The 22,138-nt window shown below is 43.6% G+C and overlaps 2 protein-coding genes across 2 annotated transcripts in view; one reads left to right on the forward strand and one right to left on the reverse strand.

Annotated features, from left to right (window-relative positions):
* The window catches only part of LOC131481031 (histone H2B type 1-C/E/F/G/I), a 160,688-nt gene that overhangs the window by 85,927 nt on the left and 52,623 nt on the right, over positions 1-22,138 (reverse strand). The window lies entirely within an intron of this gene.
* On the forward strand, positions 6,846-7,793 carry LOC101529158 (putative olfactory receptor 2B8). The gene has a single exon (XM_004596529.2). It carries the CDS (start codon positions 6,846-6,848, stop codon positions 7,791-7,793), a length of 948 nt encoding a protein of 315 aa, XP_004596586.2.

The raw sequence follows: 22,138 nt of genomic DNA on the forward strand, positions 1-22,138 counted from the left end.
GGCCGGGTCTGTGCCTACCTGCACTCCTACGTGGCCCTACAACCAATGCGGTCCTCCTCAATTCCCTGCCAGTGTCCCTGGTGAGCATGAGGTGAAAGGCTCCCTGAATGTTCTGTGTCTTCACGCAGCCCGTGGGTGGGGAGTGGGTAGCACCGCCTCAGAGGACCTTCATCATCCTGGGTCCTCTCCTTCACGCTAGGTATTCCTACCTCTCCTGTAGAAACTTGAGATGTGTGCCAAATTCTCAAACACGCTGCAAATTAATTAGCTAGGTTGTACTGATAAAGTGCAGTTTAGGTGAGCAAGTTTCCAAGTTTGTGGAAAGCAGAATGAAGAAGAGGTTGATTTTGGTGCAGAAATGTTGGTGGAATTTCATGCATGGTTTTCCCATAATACTCATTTCCGTGTTCGCCATCACATTATCTTTTCTGTGGCTTTCCACCTTGACCACATCCAGACAAAGCCATGAATCCGTGGTTTCAGCATTGGGGGTTAAGTGAAAAATTACACAGGATAGTCATCTTATGATGGGCTTTCTCATTGGTACTTTTCATAACTGACATTTTTATAATGGAATCGAGCCAATGGAGTGCCAAAGTACTTGTATCTTTTGATATCTGTAGATTTTGTAATACGTGGAAGAGAGAACCTTAGCCTGGTGGTTTAAGACATCACTTGACATCTTGAACTTCACACTGCTTTGATGATCAACTGCATTAAGTTCTGATCCCAGAAATTTTCAGGTTTAATAAATCTGTAAATACTTCTGCTGAAAAAGCTTCTTGTGTGATTTTGAAAAAGCATTTTATTTACTTATTTGAAAAGCACAGTGACAGAGAGACATATTCTGTCTGCTGGTTCTTGAAGTCAGGAACCTGGGACTCCCTCTCAGCCCTGTAGAGCAGAGACATCTCAATGGCAGAATGTATAAGTGAAAGATACAGACGCAGAAGTTAAACTGATGCAACGAATTCATGTAACTGAGAAGTATTTTTGTCATCATTAGCAGGACTTATGGATATCAGAACAATTCCTCAATGAGAATTAACCCTAGATTCCCATGAACGGATTCTGACGTTTCTTTTTTATTATGCTTCTGTTTCCTTTCTTTGAATTTCGTTTTAAAATGATATCTAGAATTAAGCATATATGTGAGTTACTTTAATTCTTTTTTTTTTTTTTAAATAACAAAGAAGTAGTTTAACATCTGGGGGACATCAAATAGGGCATTGTCAGCCATACTTGGGTCAGGGGGGAGAAGAAACTTCACAGAGTAGGCAGTGTTTTAACTGAGCAACAAGGTTGGAGAGGAATTCACTACACAAGACGTGCAAAAAACAAGGAGCACCATAGGGAGGAGCTGGACTGTGAAATAAGAGAAATTGGGAGATGTATTGTCAGGCATTGGGGGTCCCACTTTACTCTGAAGATGGTGGTGAGCTGCTGAAGAAGTGTGAGACAGAGAGGAAGTGAGCACTATTCTGTAGTAGGAAGATTCCTTACAGCTACCTTCAGAGTCTCATCTCATAAATCCACATCCGCTTGTGCAGCAGGTACACACAAACTCCAGCATGTACAGAGAGAAGTAGATGTGGGTGAATGTACTTCAATTCACCACAGGTGGAGTTTACTTTGACGTTATATTCAGTTTTTCAAAATCCCAGCTCCGGCCTAGCGGCTAAAGTCCTCGCCTTGAACATGCCCAGATCCCATATGAGCACTGGTTCTAATCCCAGCAGTTCCACTTCCCATCCAGCTCCCTGCTTGTGGCCTGGGAAAGCAGTCGAGGACGGCCCAAAACCTTGGGACCCTGTGCCTGCGTGGGAGACCCAGAAGAGGTTCCTGGTTCCTGGCTTCGGATCGGCACAGCACCAGCCGTTGCGGTCACTTGGGGAGTGAATCGTCGGGTGGAAGATCTTCCTCTCTGTCTCTCCTCCTCTCTGTATATCTGACTTTGTAATAAAAATAAATAAATCTTTAAAAGAAATCCCAGCTCATAAACTTTACATTCATTCAGCATGAAGGCTTTGATACTTAGACTGCGTGGGACATGAAACTAAGCACCAGGGATAGAAAGATGAAGTAGCTCATGTTCTGAAGGCCTCGACATTCTAGCAAGGGATACAGGCAGCACTCAAAAAGAACCCATGTATGTTTGGCCAACATTCCAATTACTTAGGATTGAACTTTAACAAAAGCATCTAAATCGTAGGTCTCAACTGAAGATCCGTCATGTCATACATAGATGGTAGTTAGAGCCATGGAAATGCAGGGTATCTGAGGGCAAGTGTGGGGAAAGAAGCAAGGATAGACAAGGATGCAACTCTGGGAGATCTGAACATGGAAACTTGTGTCCAGTGGGAAAACAAAATGGGAACCTGGAGTCCAAAGAATAGCAAGAACCACAGAGGGGGGTGAATACATAATGGTTTATTGAAGGAAGAAAGATCTTCGGTGTCAACGTACATCAAGTAGAATGGTGGCTGACTCGTTCACTTCATGTGATGGGAAGAATATTGGAGATTACACAGAGAGTTTGTATGCTTGATGGAAGGAAAAAAAACCCTGGATTTCTGTGTCTTATCAGAAATATGATAAACTATTGAAGGAAGAGAGCTGGAAGAGTTTGAGGGGAGGAAAGTTTAATTCTGTGTTCATTTTTCTGATGCAGTACACAAGAATATATTTCTCAGTATAAAAAACTAATGGGGTATAAAATCTTGAGATGCAAACATCAGGTGTGACTGAGTGACAAGCTGTCGAGGTAATCAAGTCAGGGAGTTGACAGCACCATTGGAAACATTTGGAAACATGCTTTTTTAGTGATTCATAGAACAAGCAAAAGCTAATAAAAACGATAAAAGCACTGGAACGTACGCTTGGCAGTCCTTTTTTCAAGTGGGAAGAAATATTTCTGAAAAGAAAGAATTCAAAGACTGATTTAAAAACTGGGATCCATGAAACTAGATATGAGTAATGCAATAGTCAATACAACAGGTGACAAGACTGACTGACTGTGGGTTGGTGCCTCTCCAGAGCCTTCCGCTTTGGCTGCTCCCCAGTGGGGCCAAACGCTGCATGCCTGAACTCAGACTAACGAGTTACATGGGGCAGGACACTCCTGGGGCCACTAAAAACAAGCACGTCCTCAAGCATCCTGGTCCCTAAAGCACCTCCTGATTTTTGTGGATTATAAAAATCTCCCTCAGATGCAACATTTGCCCTTTCATTCATGGGCAGATTACACAAATTTCACAGATCCTTTCTTTTTTCCAGTCATGGTTGACCACACGTGTCCCTCACTTACTGTAGTCCCTCTTGAGCACTTAGATGCTTTGTAAAGTGAGTGGGCAGTCTTTCTAGGAAAATCCCAAGGTAATACAAATCACACTCACAGTAAGTTTGAAAAGAATTCTCGTTGCCTTTAACAGAGACTGAGTAGCAATTTTTACTTTCCTTGTCTATGATAGTATTCAATTTCCAAAGATTTTCAGGTTGTGAGAGTGCATGTTTAAAGCACTCTTCTATATGTGATCTTGTATTTACCACCAAGGAGTCTATCTATAACTTCATGACCAAGCTCACTGCCTGTTCATGACTGATCATGCATTTTGGGGGACCAGTATTTGTTGACGTGGCTCCGTCTGCCTGATGATGATAGTCTTCCCATCAATAACATGACAAGCTTCTAGTTTCATAGACCCTTCTCTGAGGTCCATCCAACATCATGCAGCTTCTTCCAGAAAATAGTTGGATATCTCCGATATTTATTTATTGCTTGGAGGAAGACAGAGCTATTCTTAGCCCATGATCCACTCAATTGTTCCCAGGCCAGCTGAGCTTGCACTTTTGCTTCAGATTCCTTAGACACCAATAGTTGTTCTTGCTGCCTGGATTACTGATATCTACAGCATGTGTATTCTGACAGTAAGTTCTAGAATGGAAGGGGAATATGACCTATAAATTGCTGAATACTCCTCTAGAGACCTGTAAGAAACTAAGTCTTTTCTTTTCTATTCAAACCTAGGTAAGTAATATGTCTTATGAATATGCATTGTGCATTGATGTATCAGATATGTAAAGTGTAAAACATCAATCTGCCTTAGGGACAGGTACTCACGGAATAGTTCTGCCAAAGTAGAGGCATCTGCTTTTCCTCCTATTGTAAACTTCTACCAGGTATCCATCACCAGCAATAATAGGAATAAAAATGTTACCAACAATAGCACTACCCATTGTTGTGATCACACTGTACCTCCTTTATGAATTTACAGTAGGAAAGGACTAACACTTGCATCTGAAGTTTACACTGTGCAGCAGGCATTTATAATAAAGCATAATTCCAATGTACCTGGCATGACTATGCTAAACTGTTGGAATGGGTTGAATTGCATCCTCCCTAAAGATACATTGAAATCCTAATTTTGTGTCTGTGAATGTGACCTTATTTGAAAAAAAGGTCTTTGTATGTGTAATCAGGCTGTGGCCACAGGTATAATGTGGGTGGTCCCTAATCCAATGTGTTGGTTTTCTTTCTAAAAATGCAAATGAGACAGACACGCACAAGGCTAACAGTGAGTAACTACAGAGACAGAGATGGAAGTGTTGCTGGTGCGAATTGAGGAAGGCCACGGATTGCTAGGGAACACAGGAAACCAAGAAGACACAAGGAAGGCTTCTCCACAGGCTTCAAGGGAGCCTAACGCCTGGGCTTTGAACTTCTGCTCTCCAGGACTATGAGACAACACGTGTCTGCAGTCTTAAAGCCACTGGCTTTTGATGGTATGTGATAATAGTCTTGGGAAACCTGAAACAATTCTATCGAAATTTATGTTAAAATGGTCTATGCTAATTTATTCTACTTTTGTGGTTATAGTACATGTCTCTTATGCTTTCCTTGGTCTAGATCACATTCTAAGAAAAGCAGAAGCATTGATGAATACATTCTTGACTAATGAAGAATTTCAGTGACTTCAGAGATGGTTTTAACTAGGAAGCAAGGGTGGGCTGGACAAGCTCCCTTTTTAATGACCCTTGAGGCCTAAGCAAAAGGGCAGGGTCTGGTGCAATGGTTAAGCCTCCGCCTGGAATGTCTGCATTCTGTTTTGGAGAACCTGGGTTTGAGTTTTGACTCCATTCAGGACTCTAGCTTCCCACTAGTGTGCATCTGAATGTGCAGCTCATGTGCTTGGGTCCCTGCACGTGAGACTTCGCTTAAGTTCCAAACTTCTGACTTTGGCCCAACCTAGTCCTGATTGTCATGGACATTTGTGCAGTGAATCAGTAGATAAGAGCACTCTTTCTTTCTCCTTCATCCTTCTCCCCTCTCAAATAAAATTTTAGCTTACTTGGAGCAAATCCATAAAACAAATCACAAGGATAGAGGGAAGAAGCCAAAAGAAGTACTAACAATATTTGATGAAGCCAGCTTAATGATTCTGAATAGCTTGCAATGAGACCTAGTCATCTCAACAAAATAGAAACAAAGAACCACAGCATAGGAAAACAACTTAAGGTTTGAATATTCATGACCATGCAATTCTTGGTTCTTGTTGCCATCTTTCAAGTGTCGGAGGAAGCTAAAAGTAAGCTAGGTTTTTCCAAACACTGCACAATTATCAAAGTAGTAAAGTTTTCATTTTTTTAAAAATGGGAGATGCTCCAAGTTTTTAGTTGTTGTTATTCAAAATGTTCTTTATTTTTGTCTTCTAAGGTTATGCACTTCCATAACTACTACATTTATTGTCTATTGCCTTTCATAGTTGTTAGCTCCTTCTATATTTTTATTCATCCAACAAATAATATTTGAGAAGCTATCCTATTCCAGACTATTTTCTAAGTTATGAAGGATATTACTCCGTTCAAGTTGTGGTGATAGTGTAAAATGGTATTCTGTGCAATTATTTTTTTGCTATAAAACTTGCCTCATGGTGTGATGAGACAGAAGGATCAATCTAAGAACTGCTCAATAATTGTAACAGAAAAGATGATTATTTTGTGAGGTTGATAATTTAGGAAGTGCAGAGTGACAAGCTGAAAAAATAAATTGTCCTACGCTGAAGAAAAAAGTTACAAAGTTACAAAGCGAGGAAAAGGGAAATGCTGGGTATTGGAATGATGGTGGCCAGGTTTTTGCTTAAAGTGGTACTGACAAGGATTACTCAGGACTGGCCCTCCTGGAATGTAAGGTGTGGATGTGGAGAATTCTAAAATAATCCAATAGAAGATTTACAATCAACAAGCAAGATACAGGCTCCAGTACCCCCAGCTTGGTTTACGTACTACAATATGTTTTTCCCCTAGGAATAAAATTAGTGAGTTTTCTTTGCTAAGCACCTTTAGAAACTATTTTGCTCTAAATAAAACAGAAGTAGGAGAGTCAGTCTGAAATATTTCAGTTCTTTGAGAAACCTCAAGGTAGATGGATCCAGAGAAGAGCAAGTTGCAATTTACCCTGAAAAACTAATATTTGGAGCAACTCAAGTTGTATTTAGGCTATGAATCATGGAAAGGCATGATCCCTAGCAGTGAAGAAGCCATGTGGTCAAGTCTACTGAAATGCTACCTCTGCCACTGATTGGGTGACTCACCCTAGGAAAAGCATTGGCCTTCTTCAGCTTCAGTTTCCTGAGGTTTTCAATAGGTCTGAGTTGGTGCCAGTCTCGGGGAGCTCGGTGAGAAAATGCAGAGGAGATGCTGAGACCGTGGAAGACACTCCGGCACAGTATTTCCTTCCCTGGCTTGAAACATCTCCAGCTCTGTTGATGCACACCTGGAAACAGGACTTGGATTAGATATGCAAGGAAAGAGTTAAGAAGCCTCTCCATTCCAAAAGGTGGAGGGCGATGGAAAGAGTTAATAGCAGCACCTTCTCCTGGTTCGTCCTCTTGGGCTTCTCCAACAGACCGCAACTGGAGACGGCTCTCTTTGCCGTCATCCTGATCGTCTACTTTCTTAGTGTTCTAGGCAATGGCACCATCATACTTCTGTCAGTTGTGGATCCTCGTCTCCACACCCCTATGTATGTATTTCTCTCCAACCTGTCTTTCATGGATCTCTGTTTGACCACTTGCACTGTCCCTCAGACTCTGGTCAACTTCAAGGGGAGGGACAAGACCATTACCTATGGTGGCTGTGTGACCCAGCTCTTCATTGCCCTGGGACTTGGGGGAGTAGAGTGTGTCCTCTTGTCGGTCATGGCCTACGACCGCTATGCAGCTGTCTGCCGCCCTCTCCATTACATGGTCATCATGCACCCCCAGCTTTGCCTGCAGCTGGTTGTAACTGCTTGGCTCACAGGTTTTGGCAATTCTGTGGTGCAGACAACACTGACCATGACCCTACCCCTGTGTGGGAGGAACCGAGTGGACCATTTCTTCTGTGAGGTTCCCGTGATGCTGAAGCTGGCCTGCACCAGCACTGCCGTCAATGAGGCTGAACTCTTTGCCGTCAGCGTCTTCTTCTTGGTAGTGCCCCTCTCGCTCATCCTTGTGTCCTATGGCCACATCACTCGGGCTGTCCTGAAGATCAAGTCAGCCCAGGGGCGGCGCAAAGCTTTTGGAACCTGTGGCTCTCACCTCCTGGTGGTGATCATTTTCTTTGGCACGCTCATCTCCATGTACCTCCAGCCTCCTTCCAGTTACTCACAGGATGTGAACAAAAGCATTGCTCTCTTCTACACTCTGGTGACACCTCTGCTGAATCCCCTGATTTACACTCTGAGAAACAAGGAAGTAAAAGGGGCACTAAGGAGACTTGTGGGGAGCACACCGGACTCAATGCAGAGTCAATAATCAGGGCTTCTGGCCCAAAGCTAGTGCACCCGAGACCACAGGGCAGCCAAAACCTGTCATTAGCTCCACCCCTCAGCACCCAGACTCTACCAGGCACTGTTCTGGATGCTCACTATACTAGAATGGGAGCAAAGAGCAATCTCTGTTCTCATAGAGCCAAGACTTTCTTATGGATAAGCCAAGGATGAATTTGGCATGTTTTAAAACGTTGCACAGTGATGAGAATAAATAAGCCTTCCATGGCAACATGGAAGGTTCCAGCAAAGGCAATGCCAATATAAAGAAGCCAGACACAAACCAGGCCTCACTGTATACTTCCCTTACGTAAAGACAAAACCAGGTAAAACTAACCTGTGGTGAAGGAAGTCAGAAGAATCTTTCCTCCGCGGTGTGGGGATTGGAAGGACAGATGGAAGAGAAGCTGTTCTGATGCGTGATTTGGTTGCTGGCTCCACATGGGATGCACTTGTCACAAGTTACCAAACTTAACAATATCCATCAATGTCTATATGCTGTACTTCAGTTATATCTAAGCATTTTTTAATAAATCAGAAAGTGATGGAATAACATAACATTTGATAATCATATTATTAAGATTTTTTTCCTTTGATACTAAGTTTAAGTTCCCATTCTACTTAATTTAAGCTACTTAAAAATTTTTCATTAGCAAGAGAATTTGCTTTAAATATTTTGTTTCAAAGGTAATTCCAGAGAGAGACTGGGAGGATTGAAGCAGATTTCATCTGCTGACTCACTCTCCAAATAGCTGCAGTGACCAGGGCTGGCCCAGACCGAAGCCAGGAGCTTCTGCCGGGTTTTCCATGTGGGTGCAGACGCCCAAGCATTTTCCGGGTGTACAGGTAACATAGCAGGTACTAAAGGCTACTTAGGAAACAAAGTAAAAAAATAGAATTAAATCATTCTCTGGTAAAATCAATGAGGGTTTACTGAATTTTTTTTTCTTTGAACATTTCATATATAATCACAAGAAATGTTAATACATTAGTCTGGTAATACAGTGAAAAAAGAACAAATATTTATTTACATAATTACAAAATAATGAGCATTGATTAGTGAACTTTTGAGTTCCACGATGACTTTGTCTCTACTTACACTGAGTAATTTTAAGTGACTCCCTATTATTTTTAGTGTAATACAGAAAGCTTTGTTATTTTAATACCGATCTATTGGAATTTTCTTTTAACTCATAATGGTTAGCTCAATTGCTAACATCATCATTTGGGGGACATAAAAGCTTCTTGGAGTGGTATCTCTTTACCAATGGGAGTTGTACTCCCAGACCTCCAGTGGAAACTTGAAGCCACAGACAGGACCAACCCCAGGTACAGGACTGAAGCAATGCAACCCGGACACGGACATTCTCACAGCAAACAAAAGCATCATGTCCAAGTGCACTGTCCGTGATAAACAAGACTTTCAGATCCAGCCTTTCCTCCTACAAATTTGTGTTTTCCATGTCTGGGAAGCAGCACTGGGAGAACCACCCCAGCTTTCTGTTTTGCTACCAGAACAGGCAGAGAGGGCCTGTGTTCGCTCTCGGCCCTGTAGCCTGCATCAGGCTTAGGCGTACGTCTTCCAGTAGTACCACACTCATTGTACCAGAGCACACTGAATGCCCAGGTTTTACGTCCTGGGGTCCCTTTTTGCATGTTGCTGAGTGTAGACTCTACTGGGCACTTTCAGAATAGCCCAGGTTCACCACAATTGAAGCAGTGCTTTGAATGATAATCCTTTAAATCTTTATTCATTTATTTGAAAGGCAGAGTAATGGGCTAGAAGGATGGAGTTGGAGAGAGAGAGGGGAATCTTCCACCCACTGGTTCACGCCCCGAAAGTGGGAGCCAGGAACTGCATCTGAGTCTTCCGTGTGGCTAGCAGAAGTGTCATCTCCTGGGCCATCTTCCACCGCCTCCCCAAGCACATTGGCAAGGGGATAGATCCACACGTGGTGCAGCAAGGACTACAACTGGTTCTCTAGTATGAGACGCTGGTGTTGCAAGTGGCAGCTTGAGCCAGCACACCACAGTGCCAGTCCCTGGATAGTAGCTAGCCTTACTCACGGTCTTTACTCAATAATTAACTCATACAACACTGCCGGAAATGTGCAGGAGTCTCTTTATCGGCAGCTTCAGCCTCTCCGGTAACTTCGGCAGCTTTCAATCTAAGTCTCTTTCTGATTCTATGTAACCATCCCTCTCCAGCAGCAAGTCACTCTAGGGATCTTCTTGCTGAAGTCTTCCTTTAGGTTCACGGACTTCAGGTATCATATGTTGTTGACAATCTGTTCATGCCTCCCACTCACTAATTTGAGACTTTTTTCTACTGTAACTAAGCATTTTCCGTGCAGTGAGCCCACAACTTTTACAATTGGTAAGGTGAAAAGTCGAGAGCCTTCAGCTCTTCATGACTGCTATTGGGCATATGTCAATTGTCAGCACCCCTACTCTCATATTTCAGGACCATGAGTAAGTGAAAGAAGGATTATTTGACTCCAAACACTGAGGTACTAAAGCTCAGTAACTGAGACGGGCATATTGAGTCACCCGTGGATGGCAACACATCCAGTGTGGACATGCTGGACACCAGAGTGATTCCTGTCCAGACAGGAAGGAACAGGGTAGCAGGTAGTCTCATCACACTGCTCAGAACAGTGTGCTATTTGAAACTTACGAATTCTTTGTTTCTGGAATTTCCTATTGAATTATTTCAGACCTGATTGACCACAGATAGTTGAAACTGCAGCAAGCAAGCAAACAAACAAAAACCATATCTAAGAGGGGGGCTACAGTGCCTCAGACGCCTCTCACTGCTTAGCTTTTTCTTTCCAGAAAATAAGCTTCTAACCTCACTAACTCAGTGTATTGTCTCATTCAAGAAGTGCATTTTTTTAAAGATTTATTTTATTTTTATTGTAAAGTCAGATATACAGAAAGGAAGAGAGACAGAGAGGAAGATCTTCCGCCTGATGATTCACTCCCCAAGCAACCGTAACGGCCGGTGCTGTGGCTGATCAAGAGCCAGGAGTTCTTCTGGGTCTCCCACGCGGGTGCAGGGTCCCAAAGTTTTGTGCAGTCCTCGACTGCTTTCCCAGGCCACAAGCAGGGAGCTGGATGGGAAGTGGAGCTGCTGGGATTAGAACCAGTGCCCATATGGGATCCCGGGGCATTCAAGGTGAGGACTTTAGCCACTAGGCCACAGTGCCAGGCCCAAAAAGTACATTTTTAAACGTTTATTTTATGTTAGAGAGACCAGGAAACTAAAGAGTTGAGCCGGACATTTTCAAATGGCAGAATTTAATCTCCCAGAATCTTTCAAAGCTGAGAATAAGCGACTGCTTGAGCTTTCTGTCAAAGTCCCAGGAGAGCTATACCTCACCTTGGGATTCAGAGGGACGGGAGTTGAGTCCCAGGACAGCCTGAGCCAAGCCTGTCTAACCCAGGATGGAAGGAGCTCTCCTTGGTGGCTCTTGATGTTCCACGCCTAGCAGGAAGAGAGGCAGGATGACGTCACAGACAAGGGTGGGGGCGATGACGAAGGAGAGAAGGGATTCTCCACCGGGAAGCAGCCCAGGCTAGGAAACAGCAGTGGGGACACAGCCAAGACGAGACACAGGATGAAGGCTTTCACAAGAGAACTGCTGTCTCTATGCAGCGTTGCATGGCCGTCATGCACACGGGAAGTACTCTCCCCAGCGAGCATAAACCAACAGACCCTTCCAGGAGTGCCGGCCTGAAGGTGCTCTCCGCAGTCCGCGGAGCTGGCCGTCGACGAGCGGATAAGGTGCCGGGTTTTCCGTCTCAGCAATGGGGTTCCTTCCTAGCTTCTTCCTTCCTTCCTTCCTCCCTTCCTTTCTTCCCTAATGTTTACAATGAAATACTCTCAATTCACTTTGCAAGTACAGGCTTCATACTACATGAAATGAAGATGTCACCACACAGCAAGTAGAAAAAAATGACTATTCCTAGGAAATAATAATCAAATAATAATAATCAAATCCCATGATGTTAATCTCGTTCACGTAGATTACATTTCTTGTATTCTATGTATTACTTACATCGGGTCAAGAAAAACATAAGATATTTGCTTTTTTTTCTTTCGGAGGACTGGTTTATTTTGCTAAGCATAATGGTTTCCAGTTACATGCATTTAGTTACAAATGGCAAGAGTTCATTCTTTTTTATGGCTGAGTAGTATTCCACGATACATACACATTACCTTTTCTTTACCCAGTTATCAATTTACGATCACGTGAATGGAGTTGTTAAAAATAGAGCTACTAATGTGAAGTTCCTGTGAGCACAGGAAATTCATCTCCATCAACAACAGGAATGTCCTCCTTGTCTCATAATTTAATAAAGAAAATAATTTTAAAAAGATACCTTGGATGTAAAGCAAACATACTAAGAATTTAATACTTCAGATATGAAAATAAGCAGCTAGAATACCAAATATTAAAAGAGTTCAGCTGATCTGACTTTACTCTCACTTTCAAAGCATCTGAGTGAATAACATTATCGTACGTACATGGGTCCTTCAAAAAGTGTGTGAGCACTGGATGTTGCACTCTCTCCCTTTCAAATAAAAGTTATAAAATAATACAAAAGACCATTTAAAATTTTTAATGATAAATAAAGGTGTTAAAGTCACGTTTGGAAAAGCCACACTGAAGAGACAGAGAGGAAGATCTCCCGTCCATTGATTCACTTCCCGAGCGGCTGCAACGGTTGGAGCTGAGCCTATCCAGAGCCTCTTCCAGGTCTCCCACGTGGGTGCAGGGTCCCAAGGTTTTGGGCTGTCCTCGACTTTTCCCAGCCCACAAGCAGGGAGCTATATAGGAAGCAGCGCTGCTGGGATTAGAACTGGCGCCCATATGGGATCCCAGCACATTCAAGGTGAGGACGTTAGCCGCTAGGGCGTTGGCAGCTACATTTTTAAAACATATTTATTTCAAAGGCAGAGTAACAGAGAGAGGGAGATGCATAATGAAAAAGAGAGAGAAATCTTCCATCTTTTGGCTCATTCTTCAACAGGCTGCAAAAGCCCTGGGGTCAGCATCTTCGCATAGCAAGCTAATCCTCCTGCAGTGTTGGTCTTATATGTGCACCAGTTCTAGTCACAGCTGCTCCACTTCTGATCCAGCTCCCTGTTTATGGCCTGGGAAGGCAGTGAGAAGATGGATAGAGTTCTTGGGCCCCTGTACCCATGTGGAAAGCATGGTAAAAGCTCTTTGGCTTCAGATCAGTCTGGGCCAGGCTGCAGCCAGGAGCCAGAAATTCCATCCTGATCTCCCACATGTGTGATGGAGACCAGGTACTCCTTCCATCTCCTGCTGTCCTCCCAGGCATATTAGCAAGAAGCTAGATTGGAAGCAGAGTAGCTGGGACTTGAACCAGTGCTCTGATATGGGGGGCTGGTGTCACAAGCAGCAGCTGAATTCTCTGCTGCAATGCTATCCTTGGTTCCTGTAATCTTAAATAAAGGATCAGCTAATCCCCTGGGCACCAAGAATGGAAGCCTTAGCGATATTGTGCGTTTCATTCCATTGGAAATGACTCTGCATGGAAGGAAGGAAGGAAGGAAGGAAGGAAGGAAGGAAGAAAGGAAGGAAGGAAGGAAGGAAGGAAAGAAAGAAGAGAAAAGAAAAGAAAAGAAAAGAAAAGAAAAGAGAAAAGAAAAGAAAAGAAAAGAAAAGAAAAGAAAAGAAAAGAAAAGAAAAGAAAAGAAAAGAAAAGAAAAGAAAACCCAGCTCTAAATGGAGCAGGGATCTCAGCCTACATGCAAACACCATCAAATTACTAGAAGGAAATATAGCAAACACTCTGCAAAACACAACATAGAAGAGATACCACTGAGGTCACTGCATTAGCACTGTATTAGCACTGCAAACTAATCCTTTACATGTAAGCTCTGGCATCCCATATTGACCATAGCTGGCGTCCCAGCTGCTCCACTTCCTATCCGGCTCCCTGCCTATGAGTTAGAAAAACAGCAAAAGATAGCCCCAGGCTTTGGACCCCTGCATTCATGTGGAGTCCCAGAGGAAGCTCCTGGTTTCAGATTAGCCGATTACATTGTAGTCATTTGGGGAATGAACCAGTGGGTGGAGGATCTCTCTCTCTCTCTCTCTCTCTCTCTCTCTGATTTTCCTTCTCTGTGAAATCTGCCTTTCAAATAAAATAAATAAATAAACCTTTTAGAAAAAAGTAAAAAAAAACACTAAAAGATCATACATTTAAAGCAAAAATGAACAAATGGGACTACATCAAGCTAAGAATTCAATTAAGTGAGGAGATAACCAACAGAACAGGAGAAAATCTTTGCACACTGCACAACAGACAGGGACTAACATCCAGCATCTACAAAGATTCCAGAAACTCAACAATGATAAAACAAGCAATGCTGTCAAGAAACAGGCAAATGCAATGAACAGATATATTTTTTTGAAAGATGAAATTCAAAAGGTTAAAAGACACAGGAGAAAACACTTGGGTTCTCCAGCTTTCAGGGAAAGATATGTATTTTTTAAATTTCTAGTGTTTCCCAAAGCATCCAGCAAACATTGATGCTCAAAACCATTTAACACTCGTGGGTTTAAAAGCCTCCTCACAGATGCAACGGGATGCATGCAGTGTTTGTGACTGTCTGCACCCTTAATGATCTATCAGTTCCTCTATCACAAAAACAAAACCCTGTGACCAAGTACCATAAAAAATATATAAGAATGGTTAAAAAAAAAAAAAAAGACTGTCAGGATGCATTGAAGGAAGCACTTAAAAAACAAGAAAGGAAAAAAAAATACATAACAAAAAAAATCTAACTTGCAGCTGTATAAACTACTTATCCCTTTGGAGAGATCTTGGATGACTATCAAGATGAAGCTCAGACGAACTCCTAGACTACTCATTCCACACATCTGCCATGTGGGAGTTTGCGGTGGTTTACAGCTGGACCAGGTTGTAAACTTCTTAAAGAGAGAATAGAGAGCTTCCCTGTCAAGTTCTTCCAACAAGAGAGAAATCCACTGTGAGATATCATGACTTCTGTCAACCACCTTTTGGTCTTACTGAGCCAGACTAGAGGCATACAGATTGTATCAGTCTTTTCAAAGAATCAGCTCTTCGTTTCACTGATTTTTATCTATTGGTGTCCTATTTTCAGTTTCATTAATTTCTGCTCTGATATTTATGATTTCTTTTCTATGTCTGACTTTGGATTTAATTTGTTCTTTTTCCAGTTATTTAAGCTGTAACTTTGCTGCTGAAGTTTAATCTTTCTTCTTTCTAAAAATGCATTCAGTTCATAAATTTCCCTACTGAGCCCTGCTCTTATCATCCCACATATTTTGATTTCACTTAGCTCAAGCATGTTTTAAAATTCATCTGCGGTATTTTTTTTTGATTCAGGTGTCATTTAAAAGTTTACTTAATCTCCAGGTATTGAAGACTTTCAAAGTAGCATTGTGTAATTGATTTCTAATATTTTTTGAGGACATTGTATGATTTTTTTGTTTTGTTTTGTGAAAGTGTGTTTAACGGCCTAGCATGTGTTCCAGGTTAATGTTCCACGTGAATTAGAAAAGAACGTACACCCTGCTCTGTGAATGAAGTAGTCTGCAGAGATCAAGTACGTATTTGTTGGCAGTCGCATTGAACTCTGTTATATCTGTATTGGTTTTCTGACTTCAGGATCTATCCGTGAGGATGCTGGGTACCCAACATCCAGTGAATAAAGGGGGTTGAATTTCCCAACTGTATTGTGTACTCCTCTTTGAATGTCTAGAAGTTTTTATCCCTCATATATTTTAATAATTGGATGCTAATTACACGTATATGAATGACCATCATGCCTTTATCATTATATAATGCCCCTTCATTAGCCCTGATAAGTTTTGTTAAAGTCTGTTTGAAATCAAAAGAGTTACTGCAACTTTCCTTTGATTGGTATTAGCAAAATGTATCTTTCCTTATTCCTTTTCTTGTAATCTGAAGTGCCTTTATGGTTACAGTCGACTTCTTTTGGACCACATACAGCTGGGTCTTGTTTTTGATTAACTTTCACGATCTTTGTCTTTTAATTGGTATATTCAGACAACTGACGTTTCGACTGATTAATACAGCTCGATCAGCGTCGATGCTATCTGTTTTCTGTTCATTGCCATTGTTCATTTCACTTGTCTCCTGTTCTTGTTCTGCCCTTTGTCATTTCTTAGTAGCATTGTAGATTCTATCTTTTCTCCTTTCTTAACATATCAATCCTGATTTTTAAAATTTTGTATTTTTCAGTTTTTTATTGATCGCCCTAGAGTTATGATATCAATTCTCTGATGTCCAAATCCATTTTCAAAATAATTATCACTTCACAGGTAATGCAAGTAGCTGATATTAGCCGAGCTTTCTAGCTCCTCCTTCCTGTCCCTGTATCATCATTCAGTCTACTTACACACAGTATTAGATAATAGATTATATCGCTGCTATTGTTATGTTTAAGAAGATTATCTTTACTTCACGGATAAGAAAAATAAAAGCTTGTGTTCACTCTTCATTTCTTCGTACAGAGCTAAGTTTGTGACCTATATCAATCTCCTTCTACTTTTTGCATGCCTACTTTTTACAAGGCCACTGGCTACAAATTCCCTCAGTATTTCTTTGACTTAGAAAGTTACAATTTTTGTTCACTTTCGAGGATAATTTTGAAAGTTACAGAATTCTACGCTTAATTTGCATGGTTTCTGACGAGGCATCAGAAGAAATATCTTTGCTCCCCTATAGCTAGTGTTTCCTTCTAATTTTTCTCAGATTGTTCTTTGTGGAGTACAAGAGCAGAAGCAGAGAAGCGGGAGATTGGCCTTGTACAGGCTACATTACTCTGCAACCAGAATAAAGTAACTGAGCACTCAGTCATGTATGTTCTCCTAAAATATGTGAAAGAATCTGCCTCTCAGCTCACCTCCCCTGCTGATCAAATTTTTATTCTCTGTGCTCTTCACTGTTGTACACCTCAACAGGTGGACGTGTGAGATTAAGCTGGTTCTGGGGATACCCTCCAAATGGAAGCAGCAGAATACAAGCTGGGGCATGGCCAAGTTACACCCACGTGAAGACAGGGTTCACAGAACAAATCATAGAAACATTGACTGAAATTTAAAAAAATGTGGAAGCCAGCACCATGGTATAGCAGGCTCATCTTCTGCCTGTGGTGCTGGCATCCCTTATGGGCATTAGTTTGCATTCTGACTGCTCTACTTTTTTTCTTTTTTTTAAAATTTTTAAAAATTGTTTTTTAATATTCTTACTTAGTTGATTGGGGTACAAAGGGTCAAGGGCTACAGGGTGAAAGTGGGTAATACCATTGTTTCCACGCTAATATTATCATGTTTCCCTGTATCTGGGGTTAGGGGAGTAACAAAGGGAAAAGCTCCACCCAACCTCCCACCCACCCCAGATCCCCAACGGGAGGCGCGCTCCGAGGGCCCTGCTCAAACAGTTGCGACAGTTCATCAGTTCTGGATTGCCGCAATCTCTCAGTTCCAATTGCAATGAAACCTATTCAGAGTCCACTGGCTGACAGTCTCTTCATGGTTGGGGTTCTAAGATCAGCAGTTCAGTTGGAGGGATCTCCAAAGAAACTTCATCTAAGGTGATCCCAGACCTGATTCTTGTGTGTGCATGCCAATACAGGGTCCAGCACAGTCCATCACCTCAATCAGCCTACGCACACACTGTTAGTTGCAATCGCTGGGTCAATTGTCTCCAGCCCTGTCTTCTACGCAAACTAATTGCTGTTGCAGTCCAGCCCGGTCCTGCCCACTGCACATTGGCCCCCACACAAACCAGTGAGAGTTGTAGTTTACTCAGAGCCACCCACAATAATCTCCACCAGGTCTTGCTTCCTGTTCTGGTTCCCATGATTGCCAGTGTGTATTGCAAACTGATCCAGTCTGTCCCACATCCCATTCAGCTCTCACACATGTTGATGGGCATTGAAGTCTAGTTCAACCCAACCAGCACCACTATATAGCCCACATACCTGCCACCAGGTGTCACTGTCTGTCTAGCCATGCCTGTCCCAGTCCTGGTTCTCATGCTCACCAGTCAAGAGTGGCAACCCAAGAGGGAAGTGCCAATATTTCCCTAATGGACTCACTCCTATTCCTGGATCTTGCATTGTCCAGGTGGTATTGCAGTTTAGCCAGAGTTTACCCCTGTGTCAGCATCTGCAAGCTGATGCTGTGGGAAAGATCCACCAACCCACCCTCACCCTGACTTATGCATGACCAGTAGGTATAGTCTGCCTAGCCTGGCTTGTCCGATCCAGCTTACATGCAGGCCAACAGATATTGTAGCCCTGCCTAGCCTGGTCTTCCCCAGTCCCAGCTCTCATGCTCACCAGTGGGAATAGTGGCCCAGCAGTGGAGCTCCTTGCAGCCCCTATACTGGTTTTGTTTGCTCTCCCCTGGGTACCACGTGTGCTGATTAGGTGCTGTGGCCCAGTCTGGCATGGCCCACTTCTCCTCAATATTTGCCAGTGGGTGCTGTAGCCTGGCCAGACCTGGTCCACCCCCAGTTCCAGCTCATACTGGTGGGGACTACAGCTTAGTCCAGCCCAGCCTGCCCCAGTCCTGGTCCTAATGTGAACTGGCTGGTGTTGCAGGCTGACCTGCCATGACCCACACCCCGTTCTGGCTCTCAGATTTGCCAGCAGGTGATATGAACTGGGCCATCCTGGCTTGTTCCAGACCTGAGCCAAAGGTAAGCTCAGAGATATCATAACTTCACCTGGTCTGGGCTCCTCCCTTTCTTGGTTCTTGTGCTGACCTGCAGGGACTATGTCCCAACAGAGGAATTTCCCAAGCTCCTCCATCAGAACCTCTCCAATGCCAGATCTCGCGCATGCTGGTGCATCCATGGGCCAGTCCTACTTAGTTCACCTCCTGTCCTAGCAAGAACAGTAGCCTTTTTGACTGACTGTCATCTATTCCAGTTCTTATTGTTGGGTGCTATTGCCCAGCCAAGCCTGCTCCATACCCAGACACAGCTCATCCATGGTTAAGTAAGACCAGAAACCAAGCCTAGCTTGTCATACACCCACTCTGGTTCTCACGATCACCAGTAGGCGCTGGAGTCTAGCCCAGTCTGGCACACCCCAGACTAATTCCATGCCCATGCCAAGGGAGACTACAGCCATTGCCAGAGCAGAGCAGAATGCAATCCCCACTCTGGCCCCCTTGCTCACCAGGAGGAGCTACAATCCAGCCATGGTGTTCCCTTAGCTCCCCAACCAAAACTTTTCACAGCCACATATCTCACATGTACCAGTGATTGCTCTGACCTAGCTTGACATAGTCCCTCCGCTGTCTTGGCCTTCACCTTTGAATGCTACAGCCTTCCCTGGCCCATTCGGTCCCCAGTCCTAACTCTCGTCGCAGGTACTGGTACCCGGCCATGCTAAATCTGCTTTCATCCCTGGCTCATACAAACCAGTAGGTATGACAGTGTAGCCCCGCATGACCTGCACTCCAACCTGGTTTCTGCACTTGCCAGTGGGCTATGATTTGCTAAGCCCTGCCTTATTTGCCCCCTTCCAAAAACCGACTCACACACACTTGCTCACAGATGGAGCTATCCTGCCCAGCCTGCCCAACATCTAGGCCTGGACCATGTGCACATCAACAGGAGCTATGACCCACTAGGACTGTCTCCCAGGTTCCCCCCACGCGGGCCATTCCCAGACCCAGATCTTACCCAACACGGTAAGATCTTGGCTCTTACCCAACACGGCCTGCCCCATCTGTCCTGGCCTTTGTATGAGCTGGTGTGGCCTGACCTGCCCTACACCGTTTTAGGGTGCTCATGTGGGTGCTACAGCCTGGACATGCCCCGCTTGTTCCCAGCCCCAGTGCCAGTGAGCATCAGTGAATTTCATGGTCATGCCTAGCTCAGCCCATCACCACCCCAACTTTCAAATTAACCAGCGGGACTTGTAATTCCATAGGGTTGGGCCTATATATCTCCCACAGAACCCACCCCCAGACTTGGTTCTCTGTGTGCTGGTTGGTGTCATGGCCCAGTCTAATGTGGCCCACCCCCTTATCCAATACTTAACTGTTAGGTACTGGATTCTAGCCATACTAGACAGGCCTCCAGCCATAGCTTGCTTGTGCACTGGCATGTGGTAATCAGCCATGTTCCATGCTAACAAGCTCAATCCAGGATTTCCATGTGGGCTGGTGCATCAGTCTAACCCATACATATCTTTAGGTCTCTCCCCTCCAAACCACCAGGTCTCAGTCTCCTCAGATACCTGAAAGTACAGTGGCCCTGTCATTGGATGTCCCTCAGGATTCATTCCTCACCTACATGTACAGTGGCCTTATCCATGGATGTCCCTAAGCAGTAATTCCATACCCTTAACACCCTAGAGCTCACCACTGGGTGAACAGAAGGCAAAGCCGGGTACTAGTTGGCCACCCACAAGCCTAACTTCCTCTCCATCCTAGCAGCGGTAAATGGGGAGCTATGATGTCCAGGTGCAAGTCTGGCACAGCATGGGTTTCCCCCAGCCACAGCCACATAGCTGGGAAACCCAGAAATCCGCACTGCTGCTCAGACTTAGCTGGACTGTTAATTGAGCCTTTAACAAGACATTTTTTTCTGTTGTATTAGGTTGAAAGCTTCAGTGGGGAGGAGAATATGGTGAGATCAGAGAATCCTGTTCACATGCCCACTGTCTCACTTTCTTTGACAAAATCTTATTCCTCTGAGCTTAGGTAACACTGACAGAATAGGCAACTGTCAGGCCAAGGATGGGGTTGCTAACAGAGTGCTTTAGGTAGAGAAGACAAATACTGTCTTTAGCAGACACTCTAAGTAAGAATCGGTGCACATTGGAAAAGATTACCTGATGTTTGGGAGCTAGCCATTGGAATTGAGGAGGAATGGTTTGTTACAATCCCTCCTGGGAACCTACGAACAGGTTCTAGGTCTTCACACCCCCAGCTCTCCCTGAAGAGCTGTATGCCGGATACACTATTACTCTATGATTGCAGTTGGATACCCCACAGTGGAGTTGAAGCAATCATTTCAGGAGCTGAGGGAGCTCATCAAGGTGGTGTCCCAGGAGCCACTGAGAAGCTGTGAATCCCCTCGGTGAGAAGCATTGGGTCACCGTAGCCCTCACTGGGCCAGATAACTGTCTGAGGATCATTGCTCCCCGCATCCTTGCACACCCTGATGTAAGACCAACATTTTCATTATCTTACACTCCCCGTCACCTCGGAGTGAGACGAGGAAGCTAACATCCCTGCCCAGGAGGTCCTCAGAAGAGCACCTGGTAAGTACCATATGTAGTGAGAAGGGTTAGAAAAACATGGAGAAAGTGTTCTGTCATTGTTTTGTACTATTTCTGAAAATCAGATAAGTTTAGGCTCCACTGAAGGGCACCAAACATTGGCTATCATGCAGCAGATGTCCAACAGCCACGTGCAGAGTGCATGAACTGATTATTTGATGGGTCCCTACCCTCTGAAGGCTTGAAAGCTTAGTGGAACATGGGCTAGAATTAAAATTAAAGAGTATTAATCCACTCCTGACTCCTTTGTGCATTTAAGTAGTAAGAAAACACGATATATGTTTTTAGAAGATTGTTGTAAAAATCAGCAAACTGTGAACATTCTTGGGGTAGTCCAGAAAATTTAATAGCTGTAACTCTACACTTTGGGTGAAAGCAATATGATTTTTACCCAGTTATACAGTTCCCTGGACTAATTTAATATATGCCCATGTTTGATCACATTTCCCACAGCTAAAATATTTTAAATTACAGAAAGTATACTGAGAGATAATGTCCTTATTTATGGCCATCCACCAGAACTACCACCTGACTTCACTAAATACCCATGACTAGGCATCACGGGTATTTCCACATGCCAATACTCCTTCTGAGTGTGTTCTGTAAATTACTGAAAAGTCTTTTCCCCACTTCCAGCATATTCCAGCATATACTCTAGGGACTCTAAGAGGAAGTTAAAGCTTTTGATAAAGCAGAGATTCTGCTGTGCCAATACAAGATGGATGTGCAAGTAGGTAGCACCTACTTCCAGATGAAACCTTGCAGGAAGAATTCTGAGGTTTCAGTTTCTCCTGCTTCCTGCAAAGCTCACACCACGCCCTCCCCTCCATGCACCTCCCCTGATAGCCCAGAGCCCAAAGCCTGTTTCTCACATTCTCCATAGCCGTTAGACAACTACTTATTCAACTCATAGTCCTGTGTGCCAACTTTGTGGCAGGATCTGCAACACATCTCTAAGTTGTGTCTTCTCAAACTGT

The sequence above is a fragment of the Ochotona princeps genome, chromosome 1 (assembly GCF_030435755.1).
Source record: "Ochotona princeps isolate mOchPri1 chromosome 1, mOchPri1.hap1, whole genome shotgun sequence".
In the NCBI taxonomy this organism is placed as follows: Eukaryota; Metazoa; Chordata; class Mammalia; order Lagomorpha; family Ochotonidae; genus Ochotona; species Ochotona princeps.